The sequence below is a fragment of the Paramormyrops kingsleyae genome, chromosome 16 (assembly GCF_048594095.1).
Source record: "Paramormyrops kingsleyae isolate MSU_618 chromosome 16, PKINGS_0.4, whole genome shotgun sequence".
NCBI classification, from domain to species: Eukaryota; Metazoa; Chordata; class Actinopteri; order Osteoglossiformes; family Mormyridae; genus Paramormyrops; species Paramormyrops kingsleyae.
The window spans coordinates 13426833-13451941 of record NC_132812.1 but is presented as its reverse complement, the minus strand read 5'-3'; the positions used below and the strand labels follow the sequence as shown (position 1 = coordinate 13451941).

General features: G+C 38.6%; 1 protein-coding gene across 1 annotated transcript in view; it reads left to right on the top strand.

Annotated features, from left to right (window-relative positions):
• The window catches only part of LOC111838612 (titin-like), a 191717-nt gene that overhangs the window by 118704 nt on the left and 47904 nt on the right, over window positions 1–25109 (top strand). Inside the window, exons 157-203 of the mRNA XM_072700423.1 lie at window positions 8–307; window positions 390–692; window positions 787–1167; window positions 1508–1810; window positions 1949–2248; window positions 2425–2721; window positions 2805–3089; window positions 3184–3477; window positions 3563–3862; window positions 3954–4262; window positions 4350–4540; window positions 4648–5077; window positions 5475–5783; window positions 5861–6042; window positions 7945–8074; window positions 8158–8457; window positions 8546–8863; window positions 8972–9268; window positions 9361–9660; window positions 9742–10056; window positions 10152–10300; window positions 10576–10726; window positions 10812–11093; window positions 11183–11485; window positions 11627–11929; window positions 12033–12314; window positions 12416–12715; window positions 12803–13105; window positions 13195–13503; window positions 13709–13990; window positions 14102–14401; window positions 14500–14793; window positions 14893–17853; window positions 17943–18263; window positions 18712–18996; window positions 19369–19668; window positions 19930–20232; window positions 20330–20605; window positions 20686–20985; window positions 21203–21505; window positions 21606–21905; window positions 22026–22313; window positions 22427–22729; window positions 22807–23109; window positions 23196–23501; window positions 23616–23903; window positions 24037–24327. Coding sequence (XP_072556524.1) covers window positions 8–307; window positions 390–692; window positions 787–1167; window positions 1508–1810; window positions 1949–2248; window positions 2425–2721; window positions 2805–3089; window positions 3184–3477; window positions 3563–3862; window positions 3954–4262; window positions 4350–4540; window positions 4648–5077; window positions 5475–5783; window positions 5861–6042; window positions 7945–8074; window positions 8158–8457; window positions 8546–8863; window positions 8972–9268; window positions 9361–9660; window positions 9742–10056; window positions 10152–10300; window positions 10576–10726; window positions 10812–11093; window positions 11183–11485; window positions 11627–11929; window positions 12033–12314; window positions 12416–12715; window positions 12803–13105; window positions 13195–13503; window positions 13709–13990; window positions 14102–14401; window positions 14500–14793; window positions 14893–17853; window positions 17943–18263; window positions 18712–18996; window positions 19369–19668; window positions 19930–20232; window positions 20330–20605; window positions 20686–20985; window positions 21203–21505; window positions 21606–21905; window positions 22026–22313; window positions 22427–22729; window positions 22807–23109; window positions 23196–23501; window positions 23616–23903; window positions 24037–24327 — 16230 coding nt within the window. The remainder of the gene's footprint in view (window positions 1–7; window positions 308–389; window positions 693–786; window positions 1168–1507; window positions 1811–1948; window positions 2249–2424; window positions 2722–2804; window positions 3090–3183; window positions 3478–3562; window positions 3863–3953; window positions 4263–4349; window positions 4541–4647; window positions 5078–5474; window positions 5784–5860; window positions 6043–7944; window positions 8075–8157; window positions 8458–8545; window positions 8864–8971; window positions 9269–9360; window positions 9661–9741; window positions 10057–10151; window positions 10301–10575; window positions 10727–10811; window positions 11094–11182; window positions 11486–11626; window positions 11930–12032; window positions 12315–12415; window positions 12716–12802; window positions 13106–13194; window positions 13504–13708; window positions 13991–14101; window positions 14402–14499; window positions 14794–14892; window positions 17854–17942; window positions 18264–18711; window positions 18997–19368; window positions 19669–19929; window positions 20233–20329; window positions 20606–20685; window positions 20986–21202; window positions 21506–21605; window positions 21906–22025; window positions 22314–22426; window positions 22730–22806; window positions 23110–23195; window positions 23502–23615; window positions 23904–24036; window positions 24328–25109) is intronic.

Genomic DNA, 25109 nt, shown 5'->3' with positions numbered 1-25109 from the left:
TTCACAGGTCTTCCTGGACCATGCAAAGATATTGTTGCCAGTGATGTCACAAAGAATTCCTGCAAAGTCTCATGGGAACCTCCCGACAGTGATGGCGGCAGTCCTGTTCTTCACTATGTTGTACAGCGAAGAGAGGCTGGCAGACGCACATATGTTGCTGTTATGTCAGGAGAGAACAAATTGAGCTGGCCTGTTAAAGATCTTATTCCTAATGGAGAGTACTACTTCCGTGTTAAAGCCGTTAACAAGATTGGTGGTGGAGAGTTTATTGAGATCCGCAACCCTGTGATTGCAGAGGATCAAAAGCGTAAGTTTTATATGAATCCATAATTAATGTTTCTAAGTTTTTATATGTCATATATGTTGATTCTTGACTCATTATCTTTCAGAACGGCCGGATCCACCTGTTGATGTTGAAACCCACAATCCTAGTTCTGAGTCTATAACTCTTACATGGAAACCTCCAATGTATGATGGTGGTTGCAAAATCATGGGCTACATCCTAGAGAAGACAATGAAGGGGTCTGAGAAGTTTGAGAGATGCAATGACTTCCTTGTGCCTGTGTTGTCCTACACTGTTAAGAACCTGAATGAGGGCAAGGAATATCAGTTCCGTGTTCGGGCTGAAAATGCCGCTGGTGTTAGTGATCCATCTCGCAGCAGTCCACTGGTTAAGGCTGCTGAATCTACTGGTAAGTAGACACATGTCCAATAAATAACTTTGCAGTAAACATATCTGAGAAGGTAAATACTTATATAGATATATATATATATATATGTTTTCAGAACGACCTAAGGTTTTCCTGAGTGGAAGCTTACAGTCTGGTCTAACAGTCAAGAAAGGTGGGGAAATAAGATTGGATGCCTGCATATCTGGATCTCCATACCCAACTATATCATGGTACTGGAATAATGGATATATTGAACCAGTGGCAAAGAAAAAACGGCCTGAGAAACCAAAAAAGAAAAAAGATACTGATGTCTCTGCTGAACCAGAGGAACCTTCTTACCCTTCCCTCCCTGAACGTCTTTCAATCGACATCAGCAGGAAGGGCGAGTCCTCTGCACTTGTACATGATTGTGTCAGAAGTGACCATGGGAAGTATATGATCAAGGTAGAGAATGATCATGGAGTTGCTTCTGCATCCTGTGAAGTCAATGTGCTTGGTAAGTGAAGTATCATCTATATATATATATATATATATATATATATATATATATATATATATATATATATCTATCTATCTATCTATCAATCATCTGGCTGTCTGTCTGTTTGTCTGTCTGTCCGTCCGTCCATTCAGTTTTACCATATCTTTTGTTAAACTCTGTATTCAGGGCATGTACAATTTTTTCAATCTGTGGCAAATGCTTCATGATGTGGAGTACTGTTTTTATATTCGAATATGACCACTGAAGATCACAATTAAGTTTGTCTCCTGGATGCCACTGAATTTTCTTGCCCTAATAATTTATTTAATGTATTTTTATTCTTTTGAATTTGTAGATGTACCTGGACCTCCAGTTAACTTTGTTTTTGAGGAAATCAGGAACACATCAATCCTATGCAAGTGGGATCCACCTGTAGATGATGGTGGTAGTGAAATCCTGAACTACATCTTAGAGAAAAAAGATAACTCCAAAGCTGAAATTGGATGGGTTACTGTGACTTCAACTCTAAGAGTCTGTAAATTCCAAGTGACCAAACTGATTGAAGGAAAACAGTATATCTTCCGGATCACAGCTGAAAACAAGTTTGGGCCTGGAGCACCATGTGTGTCAGCTCCACTGGTTGCTAAAAATCCATTTGGTGAGACATTTTAAGCATCCATCCATCCATCTATTCATACATACATACATACATTTTCTACACCCACTTATAGTACTAAAATATTTCAAATAATGATAGATTGAAATGTCATCTAGTTTATATAATTGTCTATTACAGATCCACCTGAGGCCCCTGACAAGCCTGAAATTGAAGATATCACTTCCAACAGCATGCTTGTTACCTGGAAAGAGCCAAAAGACAACGGTAGCCCTATTGTGGGTTACTGGGTTGAGAAACGTGAAATTAACAGCAAACACTGGGCTAGAGTTAACCGAAATCTGATCAACACACTTGAACTGAATGCTGAAGGTCTGACTGAAAGCATGACATATATCTTCAGAGTCTGTGCTGAGAATGCAGCTGGACCTGGGAAGTTTAGCATTCCATCTGATCCCAAAACTGCACAAGAACCTATATGTAAGTTAAAACATATCTGTTAAAGGACTATTTTATATTAAAATATAATTTTAATATATGATATGTAAATATAATTGTAACAACATAGGCCTACTACTACTACTACTACTACTTTTACTACTGCTACTAATAAGTATAGTAATAATGTAACAATGTGATAATGTTGTTTTTTTAAGTGCCACCTGGTCCACCAATTCCAAGGATAGCTGATACTTCTTGCTGTTCCATTGAAGTGGCTTGGGATCCTCCCAAGTACAATGGTGGTGGAGACATCCTTGGGTACCATGTTGACAAGGTCCTAGCAGGATCAAATGATTGGTCACGTAACACAGAGAGACCATGTAAAAGCCAAGAATTTACAGTATATGGAGTTAGAGAAGGTGCAAAATACATTATTCGTGTCATAGCTGTCAATGCTGCAGGTGAAGGCCCCCCCGGCATGACTGAACCTGCTATAGTGAAAGATCCACAAGGTAACTAGTGTTACATTCACAAATAGCATAGATCACATGCTTTGCTAAAACAAAGAAGTTTAATTTATCGTTTACTTCTACAGAGCCTCCAGTTGTCGAGCTTGACTTGTCTTTGAAGAGTAATGTTATGATCAGAGCTGGGACGACGTTGAGGCTGCCTGCACATATAACTGGCAGACCACCACCATATGTGAAATGGACAAAGGACGATGGTACACCTAATAAAGACCGTGTTGCAATTGAAGGTGAAGGCAAGGAAAGTGTACTTATAGTCAAAAATATCACGAGGAAGGATGAAGGCAAGTACCAGGTTATTGCTGCAAACAGCAGTGGAACCAAATCAGCATGGACCAGAGTGGAAGTCTATGGTAATAAAAACCTCCTGGTACTAATAATATGTCTAAATTATGTTGTTTACTTTATAATGTTATTTTAAATAACACGCCATTTGAATTTCATCAGACGTTCCTGGCCCTGTGCTTGAATTGAAGCCTGTTATTATTACAAGAAAGTTGGTGATACTAAATTGGTCCGATCCTGAGGATGATGGTGGAAGTGATCTCACTGGATTCGTAACAGAAAGACTGGACAAAAAATCGCAATCATGGAGACAGCCCATAGACACCTTTGCATCTAAATGTGAAATTGGGGGTATCGTTGAAGGACAAGAATACATATTCCGTGTAATGGCAAAGAATAAACATGGCTGTGGCCCTCCTGTGGTATTGGAGCCTATTCTTGCAGTTGATCCAAAAGGTAATTTGGAACCATTAGTGCTTTGATTGAAGATTGTTGGATGAAAATATATTTGTCTAATTACTGGTTTCTTTATGAATATTAGGTCCACCAACTTCACCAGAGAGATTCATGTACATTGAAAGGACCAAGTCATCCATTACTCTGAATTGGAAGCCACCCCGTAATGATGGAGGCTGTCCAGTTATTGGCTACTATATTGAAAAGAAAAGGCATGATGAGCCTGCATTTACACCTGCCAATAAAGAACCCTGCAAGGATCTCACTTTTACAGTAGAAAACCTCTTTGAGTTCCACACATATGAATTTCGCGTGAAGGCATTTAATGAAATTGGTGAAAGTGACCCTTCACTACCATTGACTGCAGTAATTCAAGATGATGAAGGTTTGTTTATTTTGTGGAATGATACATGTACAGTAATATTTATATTAATTAAATTTGAACAGGTAAATAAAATGTATTTTTTAAATTATAGTTCCACCAGTTGTGACATTGCTGAAGCGCTTCGTAGCGGATGAAATCATTGTGAAGAGGGGAGAGCTCATAGAAATTCCGGCTGAGGTGACCGGTCTCCCATTACCAAAGATTGAATGGTCAAAGGATGAAGTTGTTATTCCAAAACCAACTAAAACACTTTTAATGGAATCTGAGACAGTTCACAGAATGAAAGCAAATGCCAAGCTTAGCATCCCCGAAACTGTAAGACAAGATAAAGGCTACTACACAATAACAGCTACAAATGCTCTTGGATCTGCTCATCACACTATCAGGGTTGATGTACTAGGTAGGTTTCATTCATGAAAATAACTGCTTGATTATTATGTAACTGGGAAGTTATTGATAGTTATGTTTATGTTCTTCAATCCCACAGACCGCCCAACACCACCTCGTAATGTTGTGATTTCTAACATCAAAGCCGAATCTTGCTATCTTAACTGGGATGCACCAGTAGATGATGGAGGCACTGAGATTACAAACTATATTGTTGAAAGGAAAGATAAAAGCAAAGAGACACCAGAGTGGGAAGCAGTGAATAACTGTGTAATCGACAGGAAAATTGGGGTTAGTATAAGCATAGAAAAATAAAATATTATATATGTTTATTATAGGTAAAATTAACAAGTTATATAATGTATTTTAATATCCCACTTATTTTTAATGTGTTTAAGGTGTGGAACCTGGAAACTGATGGCACCTATCAGTTCAGGGTCAAAGCTCAGAGCAAGTATGGTATCAGTGATGCTTGTGAATCAGAAGAAGTTGTCACTAAGGATCCTTTTAGACTCCCTGGTCCACCAGAGAAACCACAAGTTGCTCAGCACACAAAATCCTCCATGCTGGTTACTTGGGAACCTCCCTTAGATAATGGAGGATCCACTATTACAGGCTACTGGCTGGAAAAGAAAGAGAAACGAGGAGCATACTGGGCTCGAGTAAATAGAGCCCCTATCTCAAAACGTGGTTTGAAAGGCTGGGAATTCAGTGTTCCTCGTCTTATTGAGGGTATTGAGTATCAGTTCCGTGTAATGGCCTGCAATGCTGGTGGAACTGGACCGCCAAGTGAACCATCTGACCCAGCATTAGCTGTTGATCCTCTGTGTAAGTGAAATTTACAATGTCATATAGTTCTGTATTATAGCTTTCCTAAGAATGCATATGTATATTCAGTTGGGTTTTTACATGTGAGTGGAGTTTGGTATTTCTGTCTTTCTTTAATAATTAAAGAAGCGTGCTTAATATATAAATACGTATTCTGAATTACCACATAGGTGGAAATGTTAAAATACTATTAAATACCAATTATTGCCCTAGACCTTATTATTAAGCTAAACTGAAGAATAATTATCATTTGTCTTAATTAGGCACTATATTTGTTTTCAGAATGATATGCTGTACCCCTCTAGCTAGAGTGCTAAAAATTATTTACTTAATATATTCCATTGGAAAAATCACACTATTTTGTCTTAACATTTCTTAATTTTGTTCTGTTTCCCAGATCCTCCTGGTATGCCTTCTACCCCTGAGGTTGCAGATAAAACCAAGAATAGCGTCACTCTTACCTGGACACCCCCAGAAAAAGATGGTGGCAGTCCTATCAAAGGCTATATCATTGAAAAACAGGACGAGGGTACATCAGAATGGACACGAGTAAATGGGCCAGATGCATTGCATCCAACCACTGAATTCACTGTGCCAAATCTGCCTGAGCTGAAGAGGTACAGATTCAGAGTGATTGCTGTCAATGACATTGGCGAATCTGAGCCTAGCCCCAGAACCACAGAAGTTCTGATCAAGGAGCTTCAAGGTAACAACCATGAGATTATAAAAATGCATCCACATGTACTGGTCACAATGATGCTGATAATGCTTTTTTATTTCCAGAGGAGCCTACTATCTTTGTTGATGTCAATGCACTTGAATTAATGTCCTGCCGGGCTGGCTCCATTATCAAGATTCCTGCAACATTCAATGGGCGTCCTACCCCAAAGGTTTCATGGGAGTTTGAAGGGGGTGCAAAGACAGAAACGAAAGATCGGCTTCATGTTCTTCCTGTGGATTCAGAGGTACAAGTTTTTGGGCCCAGGAACTTTAAATGGCATTAAAATTAAAAGCATGTCATGAAAACGTCTTAAGTGCTATAATTGGAGCAAGTGTCGCAAAAAAATTAAGAACTCATAACTTTTTTTTTGCAAATGATGGGATTATCATGATGCCCTATTATGATTCTAGTAATCAAAAACACTTCTATAAGGCAATCAAATTACAGAAGTAGATTAACATTTAACATTTCTAATCAATGATTCATTTGCAGTTTCTTTTGTATGATATGACAGTAATGTTTATATATACAGTGGTACCTCGGTTCTTAAACTTAATCCGTTCCGGACTCCGGATTGAATCCTAAAAAGTTCGAGTTCTGATGGAATTTTTCCCATAAGAAATAATGGAAAACCAATTAATTGGTTCCCGGCCCCCCAAAATTACACCTAAATATGTTTTTTTTTTTTTAAGCATTTAAACACAAAATGAACAGGATAAAATAAGAAGAGCATTTTTTTCTTAATGGCTTCCAAAACGATAAAGATCTTATCCCAACATTACCCCTGTCCTGCCAAGATCGTCCGCTCCTTCCATGTGCCACGCCCCCTCATTAACCTCGTGTGGGATCCCCATGTGATCAGCTGTTTCTGGTTGTTGTCATTAGTCCTCTGTATTAAGTCCGCGTTTCAGTTTGTTTCCCCAGTCCGGTCATTGGGTGCGTTCGACTTGCTTACAGCGCTGGCTTAAAGCAACGCATTCTGATCCTGACGCAATGCATTACGGTTAGATGCATTGCGACCTCTCACCCAGCTGCACAAACTGGAACCGCCTCCGTGACGACACACCTTTGCCCTTATTGGCTGAAGAGTTTAGTTACATGCATGACGTTTGTATCCCAGGCAGTTCCGATGCGTAATCTGCTATTTCTCCCAAATGTCACGTAAAGCAGTGAAAACTGGTTTTCAGTTAATTTACCTGGTAAAATAAAGTTAAAATAAATTACATAAATGCTCCAATAGTACACGTAAATTAGTGATTTATTTATTGTTAGTTACTGTAATGTTGCGCTGCTTCATTTGGTTAATCGTCCAGTCTGTGAAGAAGGCATTGAAGTAAGAATTGCATTGTAGTCTGTACATGACAATAAAAACTTTGAATCCAGAAAACTTTATTATTACTCTAATTTGTTCGTGAATAGCAGACTTTTAGGTTGTAACATTTGTACAACTATTACGTAACTTTTTGGTGAGCAATGGCTAACAAAATGATATAAAGTACAGTGTATTACCTGATACAGTATTTTCAATAAAATAGCATTATCACCAACAAGTGCTGCTACTACAGCAAATGCGAGGCTGACACTGAAGCGTTACCTTTTGTTTCCGCTCAAAGACGTGCTGTGTGACTCATTTCCTGGCACGTACAATATTGAATATTATGATTATATTAGGACTTCTGATATTCAGATCGAGTTCTAGGTCAAACTGGTTTGTTCGACTTTCAAGAAATTCGAGTTCTAGTGAGTTTGAGAACCGAGGTACCACTGTATTTCTTTTTACCAAGATATACTTGAAGTTTTTTTCACATAAAAGAACTCCTCATTTAGCTACCGAGTTCTGTTCAAGTTGCCAGGTCGTTAAACAAAATGGTTGCTAAGTGAAAATCACAGTAGCCTAGGCATGATGGTGACTTTGCATACGACTTTACTTGAGACTTTAATACCCAGTTTTGTTTATCCTTGATGAAGTGGACATTTTTAACAGTGTTCTGTACAATCTGCTTCAAAGATCTCTATAAATCTAGCGTGCATTATTGTCAGGTGTGCAAAATTTGTTTTTACATGCACCCAGTGTTTGGAAAATGATTTTTATTACTGTTATATTTTATTACTATTGTATTTACATAAGACTAATGGCTTTTAACAGGTTCAATCCAGTGACACATCTTCAACCATTACAATATATGACTGCAAAAGAAGCCATTCAGGCAGATACACCATTACAGCCAAAAACAAAGCTGGACAGAAACTTGTTAATGTCAGAGTGAATGTGCTTGGTATGTACTTTTCTAATTCTTCATTAAAATTGAATTTCATGACATTAACCAACATTTATAACAGTATTGTGTAATGCTTTTAGATGTACCGGGAGCACCAAAAGAACTCAAAATCACAGACATCACAAGAAGCACATGTAGGATTACATGGAAACTTCCTGATAATGATGGTGGTGAGCGAATCAAGAGTTATTTCATTGAAAAGAAAGCTGTTGGAACCAGTGCTTGGACAAAAGTCAACCTAGCTTGTGCAAGTCAGGCCTTTGTCGTCCCTGACCTTCTTGAGGGACAGGAATACCTGTTCCGTGTCAGAGCAGAAAATCGCATTGGCATGGGACCACCTACTGAGACCACAGAACCCGTAAAAGCCAGAGATCCAATTTGTAAGTGTTTTTTTTCCATCATCAGAAATGTAACAGTGTAATTTATGAAATTGAATTCATAAATTCTTACCATGTTCTAAATCCTCAGATCCTCCTGATCCTCCCACAAAGCTTAAGATTGACTTTGTGACTACGAACACAGTAACACTTACATGGGCGCCACCCAAGAATAATGGTGGTGCTCCAGTGAAACACTACATAATTGAGCGTCTCAGCTGGGACACTAGTGGAACAGAAAAGGAGACTTGGAAACAATGCAATAAGCGTGATGTTGAAGAGACCATGTTCCAGGTTGAAGACCTCAAAGAAGGAGGAGAGTATGAGTTCCGAGTCAAGGCTGTTAATGAGGCTGGTGCAAGCAGACCCTCTGCTACTGTTGGACCAATTGTTGTGAAAGACCAGACATGTATGTAAAGAATAATAGTACTTATTGCCAATAATTGTGTGTTTTATATTTTTGTTTGAAATCTAATTTCATTATGGATATGACAACAGACGTGACTTTTTTTTTTAGGTGCTCCTACAATTGAACTCAAAGAAATGTTGGAAGGGGAAGAGGGATCTGATATCTATATTGTTGCTAAGATTAAGGGTTGTCCATTCCCTACACTGACCTGGCAGAAAGCTCTCATTGATAAAGCAGAAGACAAGACAGATGTTCATTATGATCAGCATGTCAATAAGCTTGTGTCTGATGATCGTTGCACATTGCTGATAAAACAATGCAAAAGAGACGATACTGCTGTATACACAATTGCAGCCTGCAACACTGCGGGCAAGGCTTCCAAGGATATAAGGGTCAATATCTTAGGTATGGACTTGTATTTATATATATAATACTTCAATTTACTTACACAAGATAGATTAAATGTACTGAAGCATTGCTTAAATTTCATTTTGCAGGGCGGCCTGGGCCTCCTATTGGACCAATTAAGTTTGAGGAAGTATTTGCTGAAAGGATTACTTTATCCTGGAATCCCCCAAAGGATGATGGTGGTTCAAAGATTACTAACTATGTTATTGAGAAACGTGAAGACAACCGGAAGTCCTGGGTGCATGTTTCCAGTGATCCCAAAGAATGCTTGTACACAGTTCAGAGACTAACAGAAGGGCATGAGTATGAATTCCGTATCATGGCTCAGAATAAATATGGAGTTGGGCCACCTCTAAACAGTGAACCTGAGAAAGCCAGAAATCTTTTCAGTAAGTATCATTTTTTTAAATGCTGTACATGCTGTTTTGAGACACTGCAACTAAACAGTGATACTATTTTTTTCTCAAAAGCTGTTCCTGGTCAATGCGAGAAGCCAACTGTTACAGAGGTGACAGCTGACTCTATGATAGTCAATTGGGAAGAGCCAGAATATGATGGCGGGTCTATGGTCACTGGATATTGGCTGGAACGCAAAGAAACAACGTCTAAGCGTTGGACCAGAGTGAACCGTGACCCAATCAGAATCATGCCCCTTGGTGTTTCACACACTGTAACTGGTCTAATTGAAGGATCTGTTTACCAGTTCAGAGTGATTGCCATTAATGCGGCAGGATGTGGACTTCCAAGTGTGCCATCCGATCCAGTCTGTGCCCGAGACCCCATTGGTATGTTTGCAGTCAGTAATTTGTTGATAAGGTTGTTGTTATAAATGTTAATATTTTAAGTGTAACCTAAAGTACATTATATGTGTTTTTCTTAGTACCACCTGGACCTCCTACTCCAAAAGTAACTGACTGGACCAAATCAACAGTTGATGTGGAATGGATTCCACCACTCAATGATGGTGGATCAAAAATTATTGGATACTTTGTTGAGTACAAAGAGGAGGGCAAAGAAGAATGGGAAAAGGTATGACACAGCAAGAGAAAACATTTAAACTGTGATACTTATGTGATTCTTATATGACTTGAATGGGTAGTGTTTGGCTAAGCTGGTTAAGCCTCTGTGCCTGTGTTCAGAAGGTGGTCATGTCCAATCCCATGCTCTGTAGAGTAACCACATCTGTGTTGGCCCCTAAAGCATGTAATGTAATATGTGAAAAGAAGGATTACAATGTACGTATATTTGTACAAATGGCAAATAAAGCTTCATATCATTTCATTTGCATTATTTTTTTCTTCTAGGTTAAGGATAAGGAAATAAGAGGCACCAAATTTGTGGTTTCTGGACTGAAAGAGCTTGGGCTTTACCGATTCAGAGTTAGAGCAGTGAATGCTGCAGGTGTTGGTGAGCCTGGTGATGTCTCAGAAGTGATTGAAGTCAAGGACAGGACAAGTAAGTCCCAAGAACAATACATTTTAATCGTATTTTTTCTTAGTAGAGGTGACCTCTGTTTAACTATTCATATATCCATTCTCAGTTGCCCCCGAGGTAGACCTGGATGCCACAGTGAAGGAGAGGATTGTTGTTCATGCTGGTGGTGTCATACGCATCACAGCATATGTGTCAGGCAAACCAGCTCCACAGATCACCTGGAACAGGGATGATAGTGTTTTACCAGAGGAAGCTGTTGTTGAAACTACAGCTATTAGCTCAGCTTTGGTAATTAAGAACTGTAAGCGGAAGCACCAGGGAATTTATACCTTAAGCGCTAAGAATGAAGGAGGTGAACGAAGGAAGGCTGTTATTGTAGAAGTGCTAGGTAAGTAGTTAAATGGTATATAGCATCTGAATTTCTGCAGGTGAAATGAAACAACAGTTCTCTAAACTGGCTTTGACCTTAATCCACAGATGTTCCTGGCCCAGTTGGTGTACCATTCACAGGTGAAAATCTTACAAATGACTCCTGCAAGTTAACATGGTTCTCACCTGAAGATGATGGTGGGTCAGCTATCACTAATTACATCATTGAGAAACGTGAAGCTGATCGCAGAGGCTGGACTGCTGTGTCTTACACTGTAACAAGACATAATGCTGTTGTGCAAGGTCTTCATGATGGAAAGGCCTATTTTTTCAGAATTGCTGCTGAAAATATTATTGGATTGGGTCCATTCATTGAGTCAAGCAAGGAAGTACTTATAAGGGATCCTATTTGTAAGTAATTAAATTCTTAATAATATAATTATTTTAGATTTTCAGTGTTTGCACATGTTATATATTGATATGTCTAAACATCAGTATATTTTTCCTATAATTTCTGTAATAACAAATTGCATTCTGATCCATCTAAAACAGCTGTACCTGAGAGACCAGAAGTTCTGGAAGTCACAGCCATCAAGAAGGATTCAATCAGTGTGGCATGGAGACCACCTAAATATGATGGAGGCTCTGAGGTTACAATGTATGTACTTGAGGCCCGTGAGTTGGGAAAAGATCAATTCACTCGTCTTACAACTGACAAGCTGATGGATAGAAAATACACCTATGAGGGCCTCAAAGAAGGTTCCAGCTATGAATTCCGGGTCAGTGCCGTGAATGAAATCGGGCAAGGCAAGCCTTCATTCTCTACTAAACCAGTCACTTGCAAGGATGCACTTGGTAAGTAATCTCTGTATTACTCATTATAAATTCATTACATTGCTTAATATTGTAAAATGAGTTGGCAATAATTTAACATAAAAATGTCTACTTTTATTATTAGAACCTCCAAAGATTGATCTGGATTTCTGCGATAAACTTATTGTTCGGGTCGGTGAGACTTGTACCCTCCAAGGTCGCTATACAGGAAAGCCGTCTCCAACCATTGAATGGTCCAAAAATGAAGAAGAATTGAAAGAAGATGACCATATCCAGTTCAAAAATACTACTACAAGACTGTGCTTGAGTATAACCAATGCTAAGCGTGAACATAGTGGCAAATTCTCTGTAATAGTGAAAAATAGCAGTGGTTCCAGCAAAGGATTCTGCAATGTGATTGTTGTTGGTAAGATATAGTTTTTGGAGTCATCAGCTTAATTCTTCTAATAAATATTGTTTTGTATTACAATAACCCATGCATTAAACTGCATATGATGTTTTACTTAGACCGTCCACAGCCACCAGTGGGTCCAGTTATTTTTGATGAAGTTTACAGGAATCATATGGTTATTTCCTGGAACCCCCCTCTGGATGATGGTGGATCTGCTGTTTCTAACTACATTGTTGAGAAGAGAGACACAAACAGAGATCTCTGGATGCCTGTGACATCGTCATGTACAAGGACAACTTGTACTGTTCCAAAGCTAATTGAGGGGAGAGACTACATCATAAGAATTTGTGCTCAGAATATATATGGCATTAGTGATCCACTTCTTTCTAAGGATATGAAAGCCAAAGATATATTCAGTGAGTAACACTAAAAAGGTATTTGATGCTATAAGTATAGTTGCAAAAGTATGCCTCCTGAAAAAAATGTAACCCTATTGCTTTCAGGAGTCCCTGAGGCTCCAAAGCAACCTGTTGTGAAGGAAGTATACAAAGATTCTGCACTTGTGGCCTGGGAACAACCTCGTGATGGTGGAAAGCCTATCACTAATTACATTTTGGAGAAGAAGGAAACTATGACAAGCAGATGGACACGTGCAGTAAAAGAACGTATATACCCAGAACCTGAATATTTGGTACCAGACCTTCTTCAGGGATGTGAATATGAGTTCCGTGTGATGGCAGAGAATGAAGTTGGTGTGAGTGACCCTAGTCCTCCGTCCAAACCTGTTTTTGCCAAAGATCCAGTTGGTAAGTTATTGAATAGTGTGATTACTATGTTGAAATATACCTCAAAAGATGGCATTTATGTCTAATAATTGGCATTTTTTGTGTTATAGTGGTACCTGGCCCTCCAGAGCAACTAGAAGCGGCTGATAAAACTAAGGATTCCGTAACATTGACCTGGCAGCGTCCTCGGTTTGACGGCAGGGGAAAAATATTTGGATATCTTGTAGAGTATCAGAAGGCTGGTCAGGAGGACTGGATAAAGGTTAATCAGACTCCTGATTCATGCCAAGAGACAAAGTTTAAGATTGTTGGTCTTTCAGATGGTGAGCTGTACAGATTCAGGGTCATGGCAGTGAATGCAGCTGGTGTTTCCGAACCGGCTGACATCCCTGAACCAGTGAGAGCACAGGACAGACTTGGTAATTTCAGATTTATTTAAAATAATTTAAACTGTACTCTGCAATACTTTGACTAGACAAAAAAGCTTGTGACATTAGATGCTTCTTTTTGTAAATGATGTCATCAGTTCTCTCTCTCTTTCTCTCTCTCTCTCTCTCTCTCTCTCCATATCTTTTTATATTCCTATGGGAATGATTTAATGTGTTTTATTTTGGTCATTAACAGAGCCACCTGATCTCTTGGTTGATGTTGGTATGCCTCGTGAAATTCGTGCCATGGCTGGAACTCATGTCACCATTCGTGTTGGAATAAAGGGAATACCATTCCCCAAAGTCACATGGAAAAAGAATGAAGCAGATGTGCCTACAAGAGCTGATATTAAAGTAACTGGTGTTGGAAGTAAACTGGAAATGCGCTATTGCCTGCGTTCTGACTCTGGTGATTACACAATAACTGTGGAAAATCCAGCTGGGTCAAAAACAGCCGCATGCAAAGTTCTTGTATTAGGTATGTATGTCACATAATCTGCATCATCCTGTTGTGATTATGTATAGTGCTTACTTTACTGGTTTGCATGTATTTTCTTGTAATTAATAGTGTATTGTTGACATCCTTTAGATAAACCTGGTCCTCCTCAGAATCTGAAAGTGTCTGAGGTTAGAAATGATTCAGCATATCTTTCCTGGAAGGACCCAGAAGATAATGGAGGAGCTCGAATTTCCAACTTTGTAGTTGAGAAGAAAGACATTGCATCTGCGCAGTGGGTGCCTGTGTGCTCTTCATCTAAAAAACGTAGTATTACAATTAAACATTTAATAGAGGGCACTCAATATATGTTCCGTGTTGCTGCTGAAAATCAGTTTGGCAGAAGTGAATATGTTCAAACTACAAAACCCATTAAAGCTATGGATCCTTTATGTAAGTATTAAATGTATTTATTTTTTGCATCTCATTATACATAAAAAAAAAAATACATTTATTTTATGCTTTATGTTAATACGTTTTCCTTTTTTTAGTCCCTCCTGGTCCACCAAAGAATTTGCACCATGTGGATGCTGATAAAACTGAAGTCTGGCTTCAGTGGAACTGGCCAGATCGCACAGGTGGTAGTGATATTACTGGTTTCTTAGTTGAGTACCAAGAGGAGGGAGAAAAAGACTGGATTACTTTCAAAACTGTTAGCATTCCTGAGTGCCATGTTACTGGACTTGAGGAGGGAAAAACCTACAGATTCCGAGTGAAATCAGAGAATGCAGTCGGTTTGAGCCGTCCTGACACCACAGTACCAGTCCTTTGTCAAGAGAAACTTGGTAAGATGTACTTTTTTCTTTGTATGGAATTAAGTCACATATTTTAAACTGTAGATAATGACTTGTGAAATCTAATACAAATTCTATCATTTTCTTTAGTGCCACCTATCGTTGAGGTTGACGTGAAGTTAATTGAAGGTATAATTGTAAAAGCTGGAAGCACAATCAGACTGCCTGCAATAATGAGAGGATTGCCAATCCCCACTGCTAAGTGGGTCATCGATGGCACTGAAATCAAAACTGAACGCAATGTGAAAGTTGACACTGATCACTACTCAACTGTACTAACCATTAATGAGTGCACAAGAAATGACACAGGAGTTTATCTTCTTACAGTGTCAAATGCTGCTGGAAGCAAGACTGTTGCTTTGCATGTAACAGTACTTGATGTCCCAGCACCGCCCATTGGCCCAGTCAAAATACTTGAAGTTACTCCAGAGTACATGGTCATTGAGTGGCGCCCCCCAAAAGATGATGGTGGAAGTCCAGTTATGAATTACATTGTTGAAAAAAGAGAATCTAACAAAGAGACATGGGGAGGAGTCAGTTCTGGCAGCACCAGTACAAAAGTTAAAATCCCACGTTTACAGAAGGGCTGTGAATACATTATGCGCATTCGTGCAGAAAACAAGATCGGCATTGGTGCACCACTTGAAAGTGCACCAACTGTTGCCCAACATAGCTTTGAGCCTCCTGGCCATCCAGGAAAACCAAACACATCTGATGTCACAGAGAATGCTGTAACTGTGAGCTGGACCATTCCACTGTTTGATGGCGGTAGTCCAATTAGTGGGTATATAATTGAGCGTAGGCACAAGGCAGGAAAATGGATTCGTGTGAACAAGACTCCAATTCAAGATCTCAGATATAGAGTACTTGGACTTTTTGAAGGGAACAGTTATGAATTTAGAGTTTTTGCAGAAAACATAGCTGGCTTCAGTGGACCTTCTCCAGTGTCAGACCCTGTTAAGCCATCTCGTCCAATCACAGTACCTGGTCCTCCAGTAAACCCTAAACTGAAGGATTGGAGCAGTTCCTATGCTGACTTAGTTTGGACTAAGCCTACAAGAGATGGAGGTAGCCCAGTCTTAGGATATATTGTTGAATGTCAAACGTCAGGTAGTACTGAATGGACCAGAATAAATAAGGATGATCTTATTAAGCAGTGTGCATTTAGAGTACCAGGATTAACTGAAGACACTGAGTATAGATTCCGTGTTAGAGCGTCAAATATGATTGGTGATGGAGAACCCAGAGAACTCCCTGAATCAGTTGTGGCTAAGGATATTCTTCTTCCACCAGAGATTGATGTTACTTCCCATGACCGAGTCACTGTAAGGGTTGGACACAATATTAATCTTATGGCTTATGTTAAGGCAAGACCTGATCCACAGATTGCCTGGACCCATGATGAGAAGGTTTTAGAAAAAGACAAACGCACAGCAATAAATATCAACTTCCCTCTTGTTCATGTTTTCATCAAAGAAGCAACAAGAGCAGATCATGGAAGTTATATCATAAAAGCAACAAATGATAGTGGTGAGGCACAAGCTACTATAAAAGTGAATGTACTTGACAGGCCTGGACATTGTCGTGATCTGAAGGCTACATATGTAACCAAAGATTCTTGTATGATATCTTGGGAGAACCCAGTGGACAATGGAGGCACTGAGATTACGAATTATATTGTTGAATGTCGTGAACCTAGCCAAAGAGCTTGGACAATGATTTCGTCTGATTGCACTAATCGTCTAGTTAAAGCAAAACTAATGGAACATCATGAATATTTCTTCCGAGTTTGTGCAGAAAATAAATGTGGTCCTGGTCCCACAACTGAGACAAAGACACCAATACTTGCAATTGATCCAATTGAAAAACCAGGTGAACCAGAAAACTTCCATATTACGGACATTGGAAAAAATTTTGTCTTCCTAAAATGGAGAAAACCAGATTATGATGGTGGGAGCCCAAACCTTGGCTACCATCTGGAAAGGAAATCAAAGGATTCTGAGGAATGGGAAAGATTGCATAAGGGTATTATAAAAGAAACATATTTCATGGTTGACAAATGTATCGAAAACCAGATATATCTGTTCAGAGTACAAACTGTAAATGAAGGAGGGGAAAGTAATTGGGTAAAGACAAGTGAAGTTCTTGTTAAAGAAGAAATACAAAAACCAGTACTTGATGTGAAGTTAGCTGGAATACTTGTTGTAAAGGCTGGCGAGTCAATAAGAATTAAAGCTGGTCTCAGAGGAAAACCACAGCCAGAGGTTAAATGGGTTAAAGACAAAGATACAGGGGATTTCAGCAAAAATCCAAGACTTCATGTTGAAACTGGGGCAGATTACTCCAAGTTCCTGTTAACTAAATCCAAACGTGAAGACTCCGGAAAATATGTAATTACTGCCACAAATTCTGCTGGAAACTTTACTGCATATGCTACTGTAAATGTCCTTGACATACCTGGACCTGTTCGAGATCTAAAAGTATCTGGAATATCAGTAGACAGATGCAGAGTGGTGTGGGATCCCCCTGAAGATGATGGTGGCTGTGAGGTTCAAAGTTACATTTTAGAGAAATGTGAAACAAGGAGAATGGTGTGGTCCACTTACTCAGCATCAGTCATAACTAACTATGCCAATGTGACTCGTCTGGTCGAAGGAAATGAATACATCTTCAGAGTACGAGCAGAAAACAAGATGGGAACAGGTCCTGCAGCAGAGACCAAACCCATTATTACCAGAACACAATTTAACAGACCTGGTCCACCAGACCCACCAGAGGTCACTAAAATTGGAAAAGAGGAAATGACAGTTGTATGGGCTCCTCCTGAAAATGATGGTGGGAAATCCATTACTGGATACATACTTGAAAGAAAGGAAAAACGAGCTGTCCGCTGGGTTCCAATAACCAAGAGTCCAATTCCAGAAAGACGTATGAAAGTAACAAACTTGATTCCTAACCATGAATATCAATTCCGTGTCAAGGCTGAAAATGAAGTTGGACTGGGAGATCCTAGCAAACCTTCAAGACCCGTTGTAGCTAAGGATCCAATCGGTATGTATACAGTATATACTCCATTATATTTATTTCATATGATTACCATTCTAAGAATTTTGCTTTAATGAATGTAATTTCATTTTCAGAGCCTCCTGGTCCTCCTGGCAGTTTGAAGGTGGTTGACAGCACAAAGACCTCAATCACACTTGGGTGGGCAAAGCCAGTTTATGATGGTGGTGCTCCCATAATTGGATATTTTGTTGAAATGAGACTGAAGGGAGAAAGTGATAATCCAGAAGAAGGCTGGAAGAAGTGCAATGCTGGCACACAACTGGTTCTGACTGAATTTACAATCCCAAATCTGGATGAAAAACAGGAGTATGAATTCCGTGTCTGTGCACAAAACCAGGTTGGCATAGGCCGCCCTGCAACTCTCAAGGATGCTGTGTTTCCTAAAGAGATACTTGGTGAGATATTAACTACTTGTGTTGTAGTCATAATATGGATTTTGTTATATTTATGAATTCTATGAATTCAATGTATATGTAATGTATGTATCAAATTATATTTAACCTTGTTAATGTTTTGCATAAATTATTTTATTATATGTTATTGTTTATGGAAGAGAACATAATATACACATCACTATAAGGGGGTTGTGTATTAGAAGAAAGAAAGAAATGATGGTCATGTGAAGGTGTGGGAAATAACAGTTTTGAGAATCTTTTTGCTTGTGAAATTAATTATTTTTAAGTTATTGGACATGACATTTGTTAAAACTCCTACGCCACCAATTTACCTGGTCATGCTTTATCAATGGACAGAAACCTGATAAAACTTGAATATACATAAAACTTAACACTGTGAGAGCAATAATGAACATCATTAATTTTTTTGTTGTTTCTTATTTAACAGAGGCACCAGAGATTGATTTGGATGCTAGCCTTAGAAAGGGTCTGACTGTTAGAGCAGGTTGCCCAATCAGACTTTGCGCCACAATTAGAGGAAGACCTTCACCCAGAGTTACCTGGAAAAGAACGGGTGTTGATAATGTTGTGCGAAAAGGTCATGTGGATCAAATTGATACTATGACCTTCCTCGTCATCCCTGAAAGTACACGTGAGGACTCTGGAAAATATTCCTTGACACTTTCCAGCCCTGCTGGGGAGAAAGCAGTCTATGTGCATGTCAAAGTACTGGGTACGTATTTTTCATTATTAACAGTGTCTTGAAAAACTATTTTTTGTCATCTCAACTTAACTCAAAAGATAGTTAGAAATGATACATCTGGAGAAGGTAAATCTAAAATGTAGTGACAGAATATACAAAGTTTTCTATATAAACTCCAAACCTTACAATGTGTGAGGTTTGTTGTGCTCTGTAAACTACAGTTAACAGTCGATAATCTACTCAAATTTCTCCATAATAATACAAAAATGTAATTTTCCAATTTTTTTTTATGTGGGTGTCTGGAGTTTTCACAAAATTTTAAAGTTGTGGAAGTAATTTTGCACAATGTGGTATTACATTTTAAATTAAATTATATCATTCAAATCTAAATTATGTTAACAGATACACCTGGACCTGTTGGAGGACTCGAAGCTTCTAATGTGACAAAGACATCTTGTCAGCTTTCTTGGTCCCCACCAGAGAATGATGGTGGCAGTCCAATCACAAACTACATTGTAGATAAACGTGAAGTCGACAGAAAGACCTGGGTTAACTTGACCAGTGATTTAAAGAAGACAAGTTTCAAAGTCACCAGTCTTGCCCCTGGCATTGAATACTATTTCAGAGTTACTGCAGTTAACAAATATGGTATTGGTGAGCCCAAAGATTCTCCAAAATCCTATTTAGCAAAAGATCCTATCAGTAAGTATTGATATATCCAATAGATGTGTCTGTGTTTGGTGGTTTTCATTTTGATTCCCACTCTATACACAGTCCAAAATAGCTTGTGATTGTGTGTGCCCTGTGATGGAATGCTATCTCATACTGAGTGTCCCCTACATTATGTTCTGCGCTTCCTAATATGGGCCGTGGGCTCAGTGCAACACTGTACTAGAAAAGCAGTTATGGAAAATGAGTGCATAAATGGTCTCTGAGTCTCATTGTATTTTGTTTACTTTCCAGGTGAGCCTGATCCACCTAAAAAGGTTGACATTCTGGAGATCACAAAGAACAGTGCTGTGCTGGGGTGGGTAAAACCCCTGAGAGATGGAGGAGCTAAAATCAATGGGTATGTTGTGGATTACCAGGAAGATGGTCAGCCAGAAGACAAATGGACACCATACTCTGTTGTCAAAGATTTAAGCATTGTTGTTGTTGGGCTAAAGGAAGGAAAGAAGTACAAATTTAGAGTTGCAGCTAGGAATCCAGTGGGTTGCAGTTTGCCAAGGGAAGTTGAAGGAATGTATGAGATAAAAGAGCAATTGTGTAAGTAAATGCCTTTTAAAAATATTTGAGATGGCAGATCTTGATTTTAGAAATAGAATTGAAGAGTAATGTATTTTTAAATTTATTCTGTATTTAGTGGCACCAAAGATCCTTATGCCCGATGTGGTAACTGCCAAAGCTGGTTCAAAACTGAAGGTGGAAGCTGTCTTGTCTGGAAAGCCAGCACCGTCTTGTAAATGGATGCAAGGAAATGAGGATCTTGTTACATCTAAACGGATATTTGTAGAAAAATATGCGAACTGTTGTATACTTATTATTAAAGATGTCTCAAGAAAGGACAGTGGCTACTACAGTCTTTCTGCTGAAAACAGCACTGCAAAGGTCAACCAGATACTAAGAGTGATTATAATGGGTGAGTTGAATAATAAAAAACATCAATAAAAATAAATGGAAATCGCAGTACTGATGGTAACGACACTTTGTCTGTTTCAGATATTCCTGGTCCCCCAGAGCCACCCTTTGAGATTACTGAGATTGACATTGATGACTGTACTCTTTCTTGGCATACACCAAGAGAAGATGGTGGAAGCAACATCACTAACTATGTGGTTGAGAAATGTGATGTGAGCAGTGGAGACTGGGTCACTGCAGTTACCTCCTGCACCAGTACTTCCTGCAAAGTAGGGAAACTTACACCTGGAAAAGAGTACTGCTTCCGTGTTCGTGCAGAAAACCGCTTTGGTATCTCAGAACCTATTGTGTCTCAGAAGATGATTGCTCAATATTCTTTCGGTGAGATATCAAGCCTTCTTGCAACAAACTCCTTTGCAATGGAAATCTTTTCTAGAAAAACATATTTAAAAATGTACATACCTGTATGAAACAATGAGATTTCATTGCTAAATAAATATTCAGGCCTCTAGCTAATATTGTAATAGATAATCTATGTTTCCAAATAAGTTCATCATACAAAACATGCTTAAATTAACTAAAATATGTCTATTTTCAGATGTGCCTAGTGAACCAAGGAATTGTCATGTCAAGAAAGTCAACAAAGACAACATGTTGGTAGCTTGGGAAAGACCAGCAACTGATGGTGGCAGCCCAATTATTGGTTACTGTATTGAACGTAAAGAGAGAAATAGCCTTCTTTGGGTTAAGGCTAATGAAACAGTTGTTCGTGGTACTGAATACTCATGTTCCGGACTAATAGAAGGATTAGAATATACCTTCAGGGTATCTGCTCTTAACCTTGCTGGACAAGGCAAACCAAGCAAACAAACAGACTTCATCACAGCAAGAACACCAGTTGGTATGTTATGTATGCATTACTAATTTTTCACTTTAGTAAGTAGTTATGCAGTCAGAGGAAAATGTAATGTATTTCCGCCTCTACTGTTCTACAATTGTAGATCCACCAGGAAAACCAGAAGCTATTGATGTTACCAAAAATTCAGTGTCTTTGGTATGGAGTCAGCCAAAGCATGATGGTGGTAGCCGGATTGTGGGATATTATGTTGAAGCTTTGAAGCTTCCAGGCGAGAAATGGGTACGCTGCAATGCAAGCAGCCGAGATGTAACCAGAGAAGAATATATTGCAACAGGACTGGATGAAGGGTCCCAGTACCAGTTCAGAATAATTGCCAAGACTGCAATAAACCTCAGTTTACCATCTGAACTTTCTGATCCAATTGCTGTGATTGCAGAAAATGGTAAGATTTTTTTTATCTTATAAAAGAATTTTATTTTATTAAAAAAGCCATTTAGTGTTGAAACTGTAATGGTTAAAATGTATTTGATGAGAGATGTACAAATTTCTTCTGTTATTTCAGTTCCACCAAGAGTAGAAATCGGACTTCATATGAAGAGCCTCATAACAGTAAAAGCTGGAGCCAATGTTTGCTTAGAGGCAGAAGTTTTTGGAAAACCAATGCCAAAGGTTACATGGAAGAAGGATGGTCAGCTGTTGAAACTTGCTGAAGGGATGAAGTTTTCCCAGAAGAGACATCTTTTTCTCCTTGAATTATTCTCAGTAACTAGAAAAGAGTCTGGAGAGTACACTATTGTGGCAGAAAATGCAAGTGGCTCAAAATCTGGCAACATTAAGCTAAAGGTTCTGGGTGAGTTTCTTTATACAGTGTGATTTTTTTTTAAATATATTTTTTATGTAAAATTTTGGTTAACTGTCACATGTTGTTAACAGATTTTTAAAATATATGATTTCTCTTCCTAGACAAACCCGGCCCACCATCATCTGTCAAGATTGTGAATGTGTATGCAGATCGTGTCAAGCTGAAATGGGATCCACCACTTTCAGATGGAGGATCAGAAATCACAAACTATATTATTGACAAACGTGAAACAAGCAGAGCAAACTGGGCTCAGGTCACAGCTAATATAAGTGGCCTGCTCACTGACTGCTCTGTAGAGAAACTGATTGAAGGTCATGAATATCAGTTCCGAGTCAGTGCTGAGAACAAATATGGAGTTGGAGACCCCATTATGACTGATCCTGTTTTTGCAAAGAATCCCTATGGTAATAACTGCCTTGTGTTAATTTTTAATTATACTTTTATTGAGCAGCATTTTCAGACCATACTGTCTTAATTGCAGATGTTCCTGGACCTTGTGAGCCACCTGTTATTACCAATATCACAAAGGATCATATGACGGTTAGTTGGAAAGCACCTGCAGATGATGGGAAATCCACCATTCTTGGATATATGGTTGAGAAGCGTGAAACCCAAGATGTCAACTGGGCTAAAGTCAACAGAAAGCCAGTGATAGATAGAACCATTAAAGCTGGCAATCTTACTGAGGGAGCTGAATATGAATTCAGAGTTATTGCCTTCAATAAAGCTGGTTTAGGCAAACCCAGTGAACCATCTAAGGCTGCCTATGCACTTGATCCTTTGTGTAAGTATGAAGTTCTAGGTTGCATACACATTTACAGCTATAGTCAGGACACTAGATGTCTTATAATTCATGTGTGCTGTTCACAGATCCCCCTGGACCACCAGCTTTCCCAAAAGTCATTGACACAACTCACAGCTCAGTTACTCTGTCATGGACAAAGCCTGCCTATGACGGTGGTTGTGAAATTTTGGGTTACCTAGTTGAGAGTAAGAGGGCAGATGCTGAGGACTGGATGAAGTGCAATATTCCTAAGAACCTCAAGGAGACTAAATTCCTCCTTACGGGACTTATTGACAATACAGAGTACCAGTTCCGTGTGACTGCTGTGAACAAGATTGGGTACAGTGAGCCAAGTGATGTTCCAGGAAAACATTTGGCAAAGGACATATTAAGTATGTTTATTCATTCACTACTTTCCCAACTATCTAATTTTATTTAAATTTATTTATTCATGTACTTGTATTGGTCTACCCATTAAAATATATTATTGTTATGGTTATTTTTAGTTGCACCAGAAGCAGAACTTGATGCAGATCTTAGGAAGGCTTTGGTGCTCCGTGCTGGAGTCACAATGAGACTCTATGTACCACTGAGGGGCAGGCCTGCTCCTAAGGTAACCTGGGCTAAAATAAATGCCGACCTTAAAGAGAGACAAGGAATCTTGATCAAAACATCAGAGTGGGACACACTGTTATATATTGAGAATGTGAACAGATATGATGCAGGAAAATATTCCTTAACATTGGAAAACAGCAGTGGAACCAAGACGTACACAATTGTTGTTAGAGTTCTTGGTAAGTTTTAAGTTTTTCCATCAATATTAATTAGCTACATTATAAAAATGACTACATGTGATATGCCTTAACAATATTTTTATTAATTATTTTATATATATATAGATTCATTAATTTTATTAATTTTATGTAGATACTCCTGGACCACCACTCAACCTTATTGTGAAACAAACTTCAAAGGACCATGCATCAATTTCTTGGGACCCCCCTCAAATTGATGGTGGAAGTGCAGTGAAAAGTTACATTGTTGAAAAGCGGGATGCAGAGAGAAAAGCATGGTCCACAGTAGCCACTGATTGTCCTAAAACATCTTTCAGGATTCCTAATTTGGAAGCAGGCAAAGCCTATTGTTTCAGAGTTTTGGCTGAAAATGAATATGGTATTGGTGAGCCATGCGAAACTTCAGGTGCTGTTAGAGCCTCTGGTGAGTGAAATTATATTGTATTATATGAGATTTTATATTTATGATCACAGATATGTACACAAAATGTGTATCTGGGTGATTCCACCGAATCGGTGACATGTGCATGTTATAAATCTTTAAAACTAAATTTAATTTTTTAATCTTTTTCAACACTGAATCTGATAACACACATAACACATATGCACATAAAATGTGCATTTTCAAGGTTTTTAAGTGGAACTTGGTTGATTTTTCCTCAATCCTGTTATCAAAACCTCCTACAACTGTTTAATAATAGTCATATCAACTAGTTATTTTGTGTTCCCCTCAATAAAGTGCGCATTTTTGTGTACAAATGGTATGATAACACTGAGCATGTTCAAGTAACTTCCTACTTTTTTATTTTTTGGAATAAATAAAATCTAAGGAAATATTTGGGTAACGGTACTTAATGTTCAGATGAACCGCCTCAGACATACTTAAAATATCATCAAAAAAGAACGTGAGAGAACTTTCTTATGGTCTTAAGAGGACTGAGATGATGTAATTTCCAGTTGAACATGGCACTTAAAGAATATGGCAAAGTTTTTTAAGAGTGGAAATGTATTATGGTAGCAGGACGGAGTGAAAACCTGGTGACACAACTAACGTGTATTTTAAGTAACATACTATTAATTTAGGAAAATGTATTTAAAGTATACATGGGAAATACTGTCACACAACAATACAAAAAATAAATACCAAAAATAATATTTTTGAAGGTTTTTAATTATATTTCATAGTGAAGTGTAGCATTAGTGAGT